The sequence below is a fragment of the Aspergillus japonicus genome (genome assembly GCF_003184785.1).
Source record: "Aspergillus japonicus CBS 114.51 unplaced genomic scaffold BO86scaffold_53, whole genome shotgun sequence".
Classification (NCBI taxonomy): domain Eukaryota; kingdom Fungi; phylum Ascomycota; class Eurotiomycetes; order Eurotiales; family Aspergillaceae; genus Aspergillus; species Aspergillus japonicus.
The window spans coordinates 125,017-138,984 of NW_020291690.1; the positions used below are offsets into that span (position 1 = coordinate 125,017).

General features: G+C 47.6%; 4 protein-coding genes and 2 non-coding genes across 6 annotated transcripts; 2 read left to right on the top strand and 4 right to left on the bottom strand.

Annotated features, from left to right (window-relative positions):
• Positions 1 to 3,301: 3,301 nt before the first annotated feature.
• BO86DRAFT_367996 (putative nicotinamide N-methyltransferase) lies at positions 3,302 to 4,672 on the top strand. The gene is made up of 3 exons (XM_025670187.1): positions 3,302 to 3,813; positions 3,883 to 4,465; positions 4,545 to 4,672. Exons 1-2 carry the CDS (start codon positions 3,333 to 3,335, stop codon positions 4,416 to 4,418), a joined length of 1,017 nt encoding a protein of 338 aa, XP_025524680.1. The 5' UTR covers positions 3,302 to 3,332; the 3' UTR covers positions 4,419 to 4,465; positions 4,545 to 4,672.
• Positions 4,673 to 5,597: 925 nt separating this feature from the next.
• BO86DRAFT_174383 (uncharacterized protein) lies at positions 5,598 to 6,364 on the bottom strand. Its single transcript, XM_025666532.1, has 3 exons — positions 6,219 to 6,364; positions 5,744 to 6,153; positions 5,598 to 5,682 (listed from the first exon to the last, which is right to left on the bottom strand). The coding sequence occupies exon 2, from the start codon at positions 6,116 to 6,118 to the stop codon at positions 5,759 to 5,761; it is 360 nt and encodes a 119-aa protein (XP_025524681.1). The 5' UTR covers positions 6,119 to 6,153; positions 6,219 to 6,364; the 3' UTR covers positions 5,598 to 5,682; positions 5,744 to 5,758.
• A 916-nt stretch (positions 6,365 to 7,280) lies between these two features.
• Positions 7,281 to 7,352, bottom strand: BO86DRAFT_t239. Its single transcript has one exon. It is a non-coding gene; the product is annotated as a tRNA-Arg (tRNA).
• A 396-nt stretch (positions 7,353 to 7,748) lies between these two features.
• BO86DRAFT_t236 lies at positions 7,749 to 7,820 on the top strand. The gene has a single exon. It is a non-coding gene; the product is annotated as a tRNA-Arg (tRNA).
• A 1,735-nt stretch (positions 7,821 to 9,555) lies between these two features.
• BO86DRAFT_421317 (aspartate/glutamate racemase family protein) lies at positions 9,556 to 10,323 on the bottom strand (the record flags this gene model as incomplete). The annotated part of the gene is made up of 1 exon (XM_025675273.1): positions 9,556 to 10,323. The coding sequence occupies one exon, from the start codon at positions 10,321 to 10,323 to the stop codon at positions 9,556 to 9,558; it is 768 nt and encodes a 255-aa protein (XP_025524682.1).
• Positions 10,324 to 11,762: 1,439 nt separating this feature from the next.
• Positions 11,763 to 13,582, bottom strand: BO86DRAFT_402467 (MFS general substrate transporter; the record flags this gene model as incomplete). Its single annotated transcript, XM_025673861.1, has 2 exons — positions 11,763 to 12,515; positions 12,575 to 13,582. 2 exons carry the CDS (start codon positions 13,580 to 13,582, stop codon positions 11,763 to 11,765), a joined length of 1,761 nt encoding a protein of 586 aa, XP_025524683.1.
• Positions 13,583 to 13,968: the final 386 nt, after the last annotated feature.

Genomic DNA, 13,968 nt, shown 5'->3' on the forward strand with positions numbered 1-13,968 from the left:
TTTATTTAATTTATTTAATTTATTTAATTTATTTAATTTATTTAATTTATTTAATTTATTTAATTTATTTAATTTATTTAATTTATTTAATTTATATAATTTATTTAATTTATTTAATTTATTTAATTTAATTTATTTTAATAATTTAATTTATTTTTTTTAACTGTTTAGTATATAATCTGTAATCTTTTTAACTGCCTGTCTATTTTTAATCCTATTTATAGCTTTTAAAGCTATATTCTATTTATGAATTTAAAAATAGTCTAATCCAGTAGCTAAAGAATATATTAGAAAACTAGTTATAGAGAATTGTCTAGCCTATACTGTTATTTCTACTACCCAGCCCGCCTAAGAACCAGACGCCAGCCCGCTCCTTGACACTATTATTACTAAAGCTGTTTTTATTTTAATATAATTAAAGCAGTTATATTATATCTGCTGCAGCTGTATCTGCTATTATATACTAATAGTAGTTAACTAGTTAACTAAATACTATTTTTTTTAAACTATTTTAAAATAAGTTTATAAATAAATTTATTAAAGCTATATACTACTAAATATTTTTTAAATATAGACTACTAGTTTTAATTATTTAAATTATAGTAGTTTTTTATTAGCTATTTTCAGTTCTACTACTGCAAATGCTATAGTATTAATTAGTATTTTTTTATATATTATTTTAAAACTAATAGATAAAGTAAAAATATTATCTGCTATTTTAAAAACTATCTACAGATATTTATTAATTTTATTTAAAATAATTAAGTAAATTTTTTTAATATCTAGTTAGCTGTTAATAACTATATTAACTAGTTAACTAGTATAATATTTTTTTTATAAACTATAGCTATTATTTTTATACTAGGGCTAAGTTTTTAAAAGCCTTTAAAAGCTTTTAGTACCTAAATACTCTAGCTGCAGATAAACTAATTAAATATATAAAAAATATTATCTAGTTTCTATAGAACTAACTTATATAAATATAGATTATATATACTAAGTAGGCTAACTGGTACTGCCTGCTGTACCCAGAGCTCTGTATATAAAACTAGATATTTATAAATATCTACTATTATTAGCTAAAATAAAAAAGTTAGTTTTTTACTTTAAAGTATCTAAATTTATAGTTAATTATTTATATAATTAATTACAAAATCTATAATCTAATTCTACTAAAGTATATAATAATCTTAGAGTTCTATCTAGTATTTTACTTTTAAAAATTAGTATTTATATTACTAAATTTCTACCCCAGGCAAGCTGAAGACTCTAAGAACCTTATTATAGTTCTTAATACTAATAATAAAATTAAAAAAGTAGATAATTTTAAAAATAATAGACTACTGCTGTATCTGCTATAGTCTATAGTCTAAAATTTTATTTAAAAAGTTTTAAAATAGTTAAAATACTAATCTACTGTAGTAGATATAGTATAATTTTGGTAATATACTACTAAAAATATTATATATTATAATTATTACCTAGAAAGCTGCTGCTTTTAAATACTTTTATTTAGTAAACTATTTTTACTAGTTTATAATCTCCTATTATAAAAATAACTAAAAAAATTAGAATACATTTATTTATAATTTGTTTATAAATTTTTTTATTTTATTAATTGGCCAAGGCCCTCTACTGGATTTTCTACTAGTTTACTATTTTATTTTATTTATTAGATTAGTATTTTAGCTATTTAGATTTTTTACTAAACTAATCAGCCAGGTGCCTTAGCTGTTTAACCTATTTATATTAACTAAATAACTATTCTAGCTAGTTTATTTAGTAATACTATTAACTAATTAAATAAACTGCTGTTAATATAGTTAACTGTTTATTTATACTAGTTTTAAAAATCTAAAATAGTTTTTATAGTAGCTAACTATTTAATTTTTTTAGCCCAGCAGCCGGCCGGCTGTACTAACTAGTATAAATTTTTAACTAATTTATTTTTTATACTAACTAGCTAAACTATCTGTTGCTAGTATAGTCTACTGTTAAGCTAAATAGTTTTAATAGATGTAAAATAGCTTTTTTACCAGCTAACTGCTTTGCCAGTATTAATTAGCTAAAAATCTATTTTTTTAGTTTTTCTACTACTATTTTTTAACTACTGTAGCTTAACTAACTAGCCAATTATATATTATAGCAGTATATAGATTAGTTTATTTATAAAAAAAAAGTAGTAACAGGTACCTTGGTAGCCTGTTAAATAACTAGTTATAAATATTTTAAATATCTGTTGTTTTATATATATATTTAGCTCTAAGCAAAGGCCTGCAGGGCCTTTCTTTTTTCTTTTCTTTTTAAAAACGGAATTCTTGCCTGGTTCAATCATCTCCCTTTTGTAGCCTCACAGACGGGAAACCCTGTTTTCCACACCCTGTGGTTGTATGTGCTTAAGTAATGGATAAGAATTGTAATATCCTTATCTGCAAAAAGCTCTTGATCAAGTCAAGACACTACAAACCATACAAACAATTACTTGCCGACATTCCTGGTTCTGAATTATATTAGAAGGTAAGGTGTCTTATAGGGTGGTAGTTGAAGATCTTGAAGCCCAGTTCTTGGTTTGTTGCTGAATCTAGTTAACTTATGCTCACTGTGTCCTCACTTCTATGAGTAAGATCAGGCTAACGCAGGCTTCCATAGATCATTACTGAGACTGTCCAATCAAGTATATCCAAGGTCAATAAGCATGAAGTATTGACTAACCCGAATGGATATGTAGAAGTGTGCTTACTAGTGTGGAGAAAACAATGGTAACACACAAAGCCTTGTTTCTGGTGGGGCCAATGCGCTAGTTGGGGAACTTCAGACAACTTTTTAGTTATAATTTTGTTGAGTAGTATTACAGTGTATTTCAAGTTATACATCACTTAGTATCATGTATCATTATATGATTTCTTCCATATCTTACCAGTATCTGCTTTATTCTCTACCGATTACCTTTACGGCAGCATAGAAATCCTGTTATAACAAGAGTTATATGAGAAGGGAGGTATGTCTTCCGATGATCGTACTCAGGAAATTATCGATATCTGTATGGTAAAATGAAAGACAAATATCGGTATCGCGCGGCTACCGGGTAACGGAGGACCGCAATAACGAGTCGAGGGAAGTTCGACCGACGGGCGCAGAAACAAATCGAAGGCACGATGGGCTCCATTGGGTGGATCCGTGGGACGGATAAGTACTCTAGTGGGTGGGCTAAGATACTTCTTCACAACCCCCCTCGAAAGACCCGAATCCACTCTGAGCTCTCTTCTTCTCGACGGCAGATAAGCAACTTTACTTCTGGCTGGAAATAATCGCGTCACTTTGAAAAAAAAAAAATGCTGCTGTCCCGTCTTCGCCCGCTCCCTACTTTACCTTGCGTCTCGTCGACAGATGACCCGCGCGATGATGCTGCCGCGGCCGCCGCGGCCGCCGAAGGTGAGCCCGAAGACATCTTCGCGGCTTTTCTCGCCCATCTCTTGCCCGACGATGCACCACAGTTCCACGGCGACCCGGGCCAATATCTCCTCTACTCCTCGCCACGCTATGGTGATCTGACCATCCAAGTTCCGTCATACCCGGACCAGAATGCGCGTGAATCCAGTCGCCCGCAACCGAGTGACTCGGACTCATCGGCCAACAATGTAGACTCCGACTCAGACGCAGGTCAAGTAGAAGCGCAGAGAAAGTTATTCGCGCATTTCGTGTGGAGTTCCGGTTTGGTGGTTGCGGAGGCCATCGAGGATGCTCATGCTGGTCACGAACATGTCGACGAGATGTGGAAGGTGGAAGGAGAGAGGGTCCTGGAATTAGGCGCTGGTTTGTCCTCTCATCCTCCATCCTGTTTGTCTTTTGCCCCTGCCCTCAATATACTCACATCTGGACTAGGCGCTGCACTCCCGTCGATAGTCTCGATCCTCGCGGGCGCTTCAGAAGTGACGATCACAGACCATCCCTCGTCGCCCGCTCTGAGGGGTGCAATTGAGTTCAACCTGAAACGCAACATCCTGGCAGCGAACGGATGTGCGGTCTCCATCCAGGCCCATGAGTGGGGGACTCTGGCGCCGGACTCCTGGGCCGTGGCTAATCAAGGCCGATTCACACGCATCATCGCAGCTGATTGCCTCTGGATGGAATTGCAGCATAAGAACCTTGCACAGACGATGAAGTGGTTTCTTGCCCCCGAAGGGAGAGTTTGGATCGTTGCGGGACTTCATACGGGCCGGCCGGTTGTTGTAAGGTTCTTGAAGACAGTGGTGGAGATGGGCCTGGAGGTCGACACCATATACGAGCGGGACCAGACTACGAGTTGTACGGGGGGCGATGATGAGATCAGACGAGATTGGGTCGAGGTAAGGGAGGAGGAAGGGCCCGAGAACAGAGCGAGGTGGTGCATCGTTGTTCGGTTGAAGCACGCTAGTTAATTCATGTATAACCATCAGGAAGAGCAGGATTATGATCCCAGGATAAGGTAATCTCTTCTTCCGATCGTTCAACAAGCGAATGCTCCATGTTTACCGCAGAGATTCTAACAACTTGGCCCACAACAGCGAGATCTCGAAACGGTCGCTTTTTCTGTAAGGCGGCCGGTGAACGAATGGTGTCAAGGCTGTGGGGATGCGCGTTCAATCAATGACGCACTGTACATGCATAGGATAGATATATGGGGAATATAAACCGGAGACTGACTCTATAGAACGAAAGCATTGGAATAAACGAGAGACCTTCCATTCTCCTCATCTTCTTCTGCCAACGTTGCCTTGCTTGTTCTTCTTCCCTTCTCTACTTTAGGACTGCTCATCCGAACCCCATCTCTGACATCCACAACCTACCACGTGGCGATCGCAAACCTAATCATATATGCTAAAGCTAGTGCGGGTAGTTTCGACGAGACTAAGGACTAGATTGCTTCGGATTCTTTGCGCTGCCAAATGAACTTTCCAACTCGGACATATCTTAGGGCATTTGGCAAATCTCCCCGAAGCTCCCGCCTCAGTCGCGGTAAGATCCGTCAGCGAAAGAGTTACTCCGTAGGAAAGGACCAGCAGACGAGTCGAGACTAGAAAGAATGCTGATCTTCTAGCTGTGTGTTTTGCAAGCATTGGCACCAGGAACTGTAATCCTTTGCTGTGCATGCCTCCGAGAGCCGCGGGGAATCATGTTGGCAGAAAGCTCGACCTATATGTTCGATCCACCCCTGAGCACCGGCGGCCCGTTGGATGTTTCTCGGGTCAAGGATACGCACTGTCGAATGTTCGCCTTGTTTGCTCAAATGTACTCTTCATGCTTAGGTTTTTGCATCCACCTCGTTTGTAGTAACGACCAAAATGAATATATCACAAAGCCGTATTAAAAAAAATCCAGGTGAACTTTTATTCGATGCTGCTGGCTTGTGTGTCAGTCCACATGGTAGACACAAGATACAAGCGGTGATGCTACTAGTCTTTTTGTCTATAATCGAGGCGCCTGTCGCACCAAGGCCACGGCGACAGGCGTTGGACATGTCCTTGTTTTAGAGCGAGCGCACCAGGACCTGTGGTCAGATTATGAAATGAAGCAGTCCATTCGGGATTGAGATCAGATCCCTCCCCAAATATTACACCTGCACCTATCTTCCTGCAGGTCAGAAAAAACTGGCGATCACATAATTCTGATTAGACAATAGGGGGGCAACCGCAATACTCCCGCCTTAAAGACTCAGTTTTCACTCACAACCAACCTCAGCGCAACAGCCAACCTAGGGACATACCTCCCCACCCCCTTTCTAAGCCCTCATATGATCAGTAATCTCCACCTCAAAATCATACGCATACCACCGATCGCCCTCCCACTTCATCAGCTTCCCAAACCGGTTGTACTCATGGTGACTGCGCTCTGGCTGCGTCTGCTCGCTGGAGAACTTGCCGTTGAACCGGTAGTCCCGGCCATGATTGTTGAGCAGGGTCGATCGATGGCCGACCTGCACGACGGCCGCGTCCGGATGCGCGCACAGCTCGTTATATAAGCGATTCGTCGCGTTCTCGTACCCAATGAGGTCAACCTCCGTCCAGTCCTTGGCATGTTTGCCCTCCCAGTGGGCGTGGACGTTGGTCTTGTAGTGTTCAATGCTGCGGGAGGTGGTCATGATTGTTCAGCTCTGGAAAGATTTAGAGCTTTGGTCTGTTTGATTGTAGCTGGGTCAGAAAATTGTGACGGAAGTGTCTGTTTCAACAAGTGTGTGGTACGATGGTGTATAGCTAGCTGTAGGGTGCTGAGCTGGCCCTGTCCGCACTGCTACCAACACCGGCATGGAGACTTTTATACGACCTGGCACCCGCAGGGAACAGTCGGGTTGGTCTTTAACATGACATCAGGAGTATGTGGCAAATGGCTGGGTCAGATGACATCTCATGAAAGGCGGGGATGGAACCCCCCCTCAGCTCGGATCTCATGTGTAATGTGCTGAGAGAGTGAATTTACACCTCGCATTGGCAGCATTTGACCGTTCGCCGGTTGATTTTCAACAGTTTCACATTGGAGTTTCTTCGTGAAGATTCTTCCACAGCTCCCCGCCTACACAACTTGGAGAGACGGATTTTGCAACACAATGATAAGCAGCAGAACACAAAGATAAAAGAAAAGGAAAGGAAAATTGACAGCAGCATATCGCAATCTGCCCAACATCCACTTCGTGATTTCTACTTCAGGCGGGGAAGGGTGGGCAGACAAAGCGGCAGCTGCCGTCATTATTTGTGTGTGAGCCAATGGCTCCTCGACGATCGGACTCCGAGCCATGGGCGGGCGGGAGGTTCCTCCTGGTGGACAACATGGTAATGGATGCAAACTGACGCCGCTGACCGTGAAGGTCGTGTGGTAGAACTCTAAACCAAGAAGTCTCGATTGCTCTTCACAATCCGAGTCGCGTCCGCGGTACGATTTTCATGAACGACACCGCCCCCCTCTATGCAAAGAAACATGGAAGCTAGAGAATTACGGACTATGAATAAGAAGACAGCCCACTAGACATAGTAAGCTGATGCACGCAATCAACAAAGGTGACAAACAGGTGACATGAGCGGTAGGTGTTCTACACAAAAATTAGCGCGAGAAAACCGGCGGATAGGTTTGTGTGGGAGAGACCTCAGAAATCACGATCAAAATTAAAAGGGACCATATTCTGCGCATGATATTTGCTGTGACCAGGGACTAAGTGAAAAAAAGAGAGAAGAAAACAAAAAGGGAAAAGTTGGTGGTCGCGTCTGTGGTAAATGGCCGAAAGGACTTAAGTACCACAGAATGCGTTCAACCGATCCACATGGGACTCGAACCCACAACCTTCGGATTAGGAGTCCGACACTCTACCATTGAGCCAATGGACCACAGTTAGACAAACTTGCATGCCAGAAAGTCCCGTGACGATGACTGAGCCTTTTCAGTGAATTGTTAGCAATAGCATTCACTTCTGTAACTTGTTGTTGTTGGCGAAACACCATCCTCCCCAGCCAGCTAAATTACAACTCAGTGAATTGATTTGCAACTTGTTTAGGAAAAACACAAAGCAAAGATAAAAAACAAAAAGAAAACCACTTGGGAGACAATTTTTGTTGAGAAAGCACAATCTATCAAGATGTTGTTATACCTATACCTAGTGATCCGAGCCATGGTTTCTGTATTTTGGCCTGGATTCAATAAGTGAATTTCTTTGTTGGTTAGCATGCTAGTTCAACTTACCTTTCGGTCTCATACTTGTTATAATCTAAGGTTGACAGCTTTCGGGCCTATTGGCTCAATGGTAGAGCGTCGGATTCCTAATCCGAAGGTTGTGGGTTCGAGCCCCATGTAGGTCGACTATATTTCTTTTTATCACTTTCGACCGCGTGCCTCCCTCCCACTTGTGTGACTACATCCAAATTCCCGCTCAGCCAGCGTATTTCAGATTGCAGGCAAATTTTCAGAAAGAATAGTTCCGCCACTATCCTCCAGTACGGTCTTCGTCTACTGGGAAACATGATGTGTCTAAGGGGGGGGGTCTCGACCACCATTATGTTGACCCTTCCAAAGTCACATACTACATCATTCATAGGTAAAATATACAACCTTGAGCAAGTAATAATGGAGATTTGAATTGCAACCAGCTGATCTATGATCAGTGCAGTAGGCGTTCAACGACATTCCAAGGCAAGATACGCACCAATCGAAACAAGGTCCAAGTATCTCAATATCTGACGTGTACCCTCGATTAGCCATCTTTCGCAGGACCTGATTTTTCGACTTCGAGACATCGCGAATGTATCTTCTGGGTCTCCGGACGAGGACCTCATAGGTAGCATCTTCCATAATGATGTCGACGCATGAATTCGCTCGGAATAGGAAGTGCTCACTATCAGTCGTCTCGTAGTAGACGACCTCATCGCCACCGTCTGGCCGGAACCGTATCCTGAATCCGAGTCTTTAAGTAGGGTCAATATCAGTAGCTAGACGTGCAAATCTTTGCGGGTGCCATTCTTCAGGACGACGTATCTCGACACGGACATAGACCTTCCCATCACCAACATTGAAATGCCTGAGAAACACAACAGGGCAATACAAGAACACTAACTCTCTCCTCTTCGACACATCAGTCGAGACCCTGAATTCTTGTGCGCATTGCCCATAGCTTCTTTGCCATGCTAGGGAAGTTCGATAGATGGGGGATGTCGAAACGGAAGTGTTTAGTGTGGGTGAGAGTGTTAAGGTGTATAATTACGGGGGAGTCTAGGAGAACGCAGGATGAGATGAACCATGACCAACAACAGACAACCAAACCGAGAGATGAAAAGCCATTAACAACATACAACACCAGGCGCCGTGTGGGTGGCTTGCCGCTCGAATTGACACTTCAGGGCACCTCTATGAATACTACAGTAAACACCTGCGCCAGTCAACCACAGATTGAAGTGCAATCTAAGGAATCCCAGAATGCCCCGGATTGGTCCGTTCACTGTGAGCGTCATCTGGCTAGGCCAGAGGACCTGCTCCGGTGCGATCCACCAAAGGTTCTCGGAATACTCCAGACAAAGCCGCGAACTGCCCCGTCCTGCGTTGGGCATCAACACTTCGAAACCTCCAAAAAGAATGGAGCCGTTCTGGCGGTTGCTCATCCGGCTTTACCATAGGAATTCTTCCCGGGTAGCACACCCGCAACAGGTTGTTTGTGGTTGAATCCCGGTGTAGTTCATATCAGAGGCGCCGGCTGGGGCTTACACCGTCAAACAATTTCAAAGTGAGATAATCCGGACGTTGGAGTGAAAGAGCCGGTATCAGCCCGTCTGGATTGATTCGCCAACCAGGGACCTTGGAGAGAAATCAAAGCGTCTGCCATTGCTTGACCACAAGTTTGACTTGACCGCCATGGGTTATCCCCGTCAGCACTTGAGTTGTCTTCTTGACTTCGACACATCTGGAAGAATCCCCAAACCATACGCAGCTGTTCGCTGTAGACCCTCGCCCGAGCAAGCATCATCCGACCTCGCCTCGCAACTGCGGTCATGGCCCCTGCGTCACGGATCCGTTGATCCCCCCACGCAAGCCACGAAACGCCCATCAAAAGCGCCGGCTACCCATCTGATCCTCTCCCAACTCATACCCTTGGTAAGATTTGATCTGACACGGCGGGTAGCTGACGCTGCTGTGGCTCAGCCCCTGCTCGACCAAGGTGACGGCAAAGGCGACGGTGGTAGGCAAGGGGTCCACAACCGGGACAGCCATGCCTCTCTCCGCGAGAAACCCGCGGATCTCGCCCGCGCAGCCCAGCAGCGCGCCACAGCCCAGGATGACCGCGCCGGCGCCCTCTTGCTCCACCAGCTCCAGCGCCAGCCGGTTCAGACCGTCCTGCACCTCGCGCGCCCGGCGGTGGACGTCCAACACGGGGATCTCCACCGCGCGGCAGCCGACATACTGGCGCTCGTAGCCACAGTGCGCCGCGTTGGCCTGCAGGATCGGCGCGATGCGGCTCAGGACGGTCACGATCCCGAAGCTGTGCGCCAGGGTCGCGGCCGTCGCCATGGAGACCTGCGCGACGCCCACGACGGGGATCGCGACCGCCTCGCGGAGCGCGCTCAGCCCCGGATCGCTCATGCAGCTGATCACCAGCGCGTGCGCGCCCGCCTTCTCGGCCTGGAGCGCCGCGGCCAGCATGCCGGGCACGGCCATGGCTTCGTCGACGCGCGATTCGATCGAGGCCGGGCCGACGATCAGGGAGATTTCGGTCACCTCCACCCCGGCGCGGCAGAGGCGGTCGATTTGGGGCTTGTAGAAGGTGAGGTCCATGGTCACCGGGGTGATGATCACGATCTTTATTGCACGAGTCATGTTGGGGTCGTCGGCGCGAGTCATATTGGTGTTTGTTGGGGTGAGGAAGGGGGGGGGGGGGGGGGGGGGGGGGGTCTTGGTGCTCGGGGTGGCCCGTCGTTTATAACGTTGTACTTGAGGTTGGAATTATAAATTAACCCTGTACGTACGTCGCAGCATGCTCCTCCGCCTCTTATATCAGCGCCGCCTTGAGGCGAGATACGCACAGTCCGCACTGTTACACCTTATGCATGAGTGAAGTTCCTGGAGTCAGGAGAGGGGCCCCCCGGCGCGCGACCTCGTCTCTCTGCTTCGTCTAAGAGTACATCAACCGGATAATTCTGCCGTGGCCACCCCTTGCCGAAGTAAGGGGGGGGATCATCCATTACCAACTATCTATACCGATGTTCTCCGAGTGCACAGCGTGCACCTGAGGGTGCGTGTATCCAAATCCCGTGTATCCAAATCCCGCAACCCTGGTGGGTGGTGCCCCGCGTGTAGGCGCCGATGCAAAATAGCTAGGGTTAGAAAGCACGGGGCGACTACCTCGCGGAATCAACCAATTTCACCGACAGACGCGAATGGAAAACGGGTTCTAAATTGAGGCCCAAAAAGTCAAGCATGCACCCAGCCACAGCCGGAATTTCTGCACCTTGACTTCTTTCTCGCAAATCATTGCGGGCCTTTGACATGACACGTGTACCTACCTATCATTCTCGGTGGAGATGAGTGCCATTTTCTTTGCTCCAGGAGTGCTCTAGCTCTGCTCGTGCATTTATGGACTCCTCTGTGCTGGTCCTACGGGGGGGAAGGGCACGTGCTTTCGAAGGGTATGCCGAACGTGCAGAAACCATCTCAGAGCAGGCGCATTGTGGTTGGGGTGTGGAGAGCGTTGAGGATCTTGCTTGGGAATCTCTATGGTTGTTGAGAGGGGTTGGCTTAGACGGGAGAGGCGGTATAGTTCTCGTGGGGTGCAGCTGCACTCGCACGAGTCATGTTGGAAGCTAGGGTAGTATTGTAGTCTACTTCGGTGGGAGTAGTAGTGGCTTGCATGTTAGCAGCAAGTATAGGAATGTGGTGTGGATTGAACGCGACGCTACGCTACAGCTGCATAACTTATGATGACGTAGTAGGATTTTATCCTCGTCTACAGGTGGGTTAACCTGGCGTCTCACCCTTTGCTCCCGGTCCAAAGTAAGGGGAAACGGCCATGAACCGGTGGGCAAGTGAAGGCTGATCCTTACAAGCCCGCCGTGGGAGGCTGTTACCTTGGAGGTCGATTGGTCTGAATTTGGAGCTGAGATTCAAGCAGAGAAGGAAAGAAAAGAAATGCGGTCCAGCGACCAGTACGTCCAGAAGTCGGCCAGCCTGTAGTTTGTAGATTCGTTCCATTTATTGTGTTTTTTGGAAGCAGTCATATCGTACTGTACATACTAGTAGGAACAAAGAGATATCAGCTTTCAAGGGTCTGCGCCCCGTCGAGCCCGCGCCGCGCGCCTCCATCTCAAAGGCACCCACAGGCTTGCCCCTACCCCGAAGCACGCCATAGCAACCGATACAAGAAACGTCCGGGTCACCGATTCATTATACACCTCCAAGACCGCCGGAATCAGCTCGGCCGGAACCACGTCGCGAAACCCCGTCGCACCGGCCCCCGTGACCAACTGTGTATTGCCGTGCAGGCCCGGAACCTCATCGCGCAAACGCGAAGCCAGCTGGGAGTTGAGGATCGTCGCCGCTACCGAGGTCAGCACGGTGGCTGGCAGGTTCTGGCACGTCAGGATGATTGTCGTGCCCATGGTGATGTCCCTGTGGTTCGGGAAAGACTGCGCGGCCGTCATGCTGAGCTGCATCCCCAGGCCCCCGCCCGCACCCAGCAGGACTTGGTAGCCGATCCACTTCCCGGTGCTGCTGTGCGGGGTGAGAGTGGTCAGAAGACCGGAGCCCGTGGAGAGCAGGATCGGGGAGGCGAGCGTCAAGAGGGCGACGATCGTGGTTGGGGAGGGCCGCTTGACTGCTCGAACGCGGCCGGGGAGGATGCGGCGGCGCCAGTGGTTCCGGGGTGGCGAAGACGGGGATGGAGGAGACAAGTCGCTGGAGCTCAGTGTCCCTCCGATTGTGGAGGCGACGAGGAAGCTGATGGTCATGGGAAGGCTCATCACGCCCGAGGAGGCGGCAGAAGCACCCTTGATAGCTTGGAACCAGATGGGGAGCTAGAGAAACGGTTAGCCATGTAGTCCTAGGCAGTCCAGAGCACTTTCCTTTCCCATACATTGTACAGCATGACGAAAAAGGAGGTGGTAGCGGAAGCTCCCAGGATGACGGCAGTCCAGATCCGGGGATCCTTGAACACCCGCGACGAGATCATGAGGCGATCCTCATTCTGGCGGCAGACCTGACTGAGGACGAAGCCGGTTATCAAAACCCCCGCGACGACCAGCGTGGCGATGACCCGGCCGTCACTCCAGGGGTACTTGGAACCCCCCCACTGCAGCGCAAGCAAGAGCGAAACCATCCCGGGAATCAGAAGCACGGCGCCCAGCAGATCCATCTGCAGCAATCGCTCCTGGAAGGCGGTGTTCCGCCCGGGGGCTTTGTTGGTGGGGATGAAGAAGACGACAATCGTGGCGGCCAAGGCGCCCAGCGGAAGATTGATGTAGAAGCACCATCGCCAGGTGAGCGTGGCGTTGTCGGTAAATGCGCCCCCAAGCAACGGGCCCACGGCCGCACCGAAACCGAAGATCGCGGTCAGAACGCCAACGAGAGCTGGCCGGCGCGGTGGGGGGAGGAGATGCGTGACGAGCAGCAGTGACCCAGCCCCGGTGCCTCCGGCACCAACCCCTGCAATTGCACGACCGACGATGAAGCTCATGGACGAGGGCGCGATCCCGCAGATGAAGGACCCCAGCTCGAACAGGAAGAGCGCGACCAGGTACGTCCATTTCACCGTGTAGAAGGTGTACAGTTTGCCCCAGATCAGCTGCAAGGAGCAAAAGGTCAACATGAACGCACTGGCGTACCAGCCGATATCGCCCAGGGCATGGAAGCGGTTCGAGATCTTGGGGATGGCGGTCGTGACGATCGTGCCGTCGAGCCCTTGAAGGAACTGGATGACCACCAGTGCCGAGATATCGAGGAGGAGTGTGGATAGCCGTTCCGGGTATTGAGGGTGGTCTTCTTGCAGGGAATCGATCTCATGCTTGGGGGCTGCTTCGTCTTCGTGGATGCGGACACCCGGCGCTGCGGGCTCACTATCACTCTCTGTCATCAGGAGCGCCATTATGACCGCGGAGCAGAACAAAATGGATTGAGCTGGGTACGAGAGCAAGACGTATCTTTTTTTTTTCTTTTTGGTCTTTTCAAAAGAAAGAAACTGGTCGCCCAAGGCACGGGGAGGTTGACGAGCTGGCAAGGGATAGCCCTAGGCAAGGGACAACCAAGGCTGGACATGCAGAATGTGGAGAATCCCCAAGGGATGAGATGGATGGGTGCCCTGACTGTTCACACCGCGTTTACAGTCAGCCTCTGTTGCTGTAAGTGCCCCCAAGGATCGTCGCAACAGTGTTTGCAGGGTTCAACTCGTGCGGCATCGCCAGCCCCACACTTGCAAAACGTGCCCTAATACGGCAATATCTCCCCCTGCTATCTCTCTGAGCTACTCAATTT

Excerpts from the sequence above, each read along its gene's own strand:
- BO86DRAFT_367996 (XM_025670187.1), top strand. The coding sequence starts at position 3,333 with ATGCTGCTGTCCCGTCTTCGCCCGCTCCCTACTTTACCTTGCGTCTCG. Across the intron at positions 3,814-3,882 it reads GGTCCTGGAATTAGGCGCTG|GCGCTGCACTCCCGTCGATA; the intron begins GTTTGTCCTCTC and ends CATCTGGACTAG.
- BO86DRAFT_174383 (XM_025666532.1), bottom strand. The coding sequence starts at position 6,118 with ATGACCACCTCCCGCAGCATTGAACACTACAAGACCAACGTCCACGCC.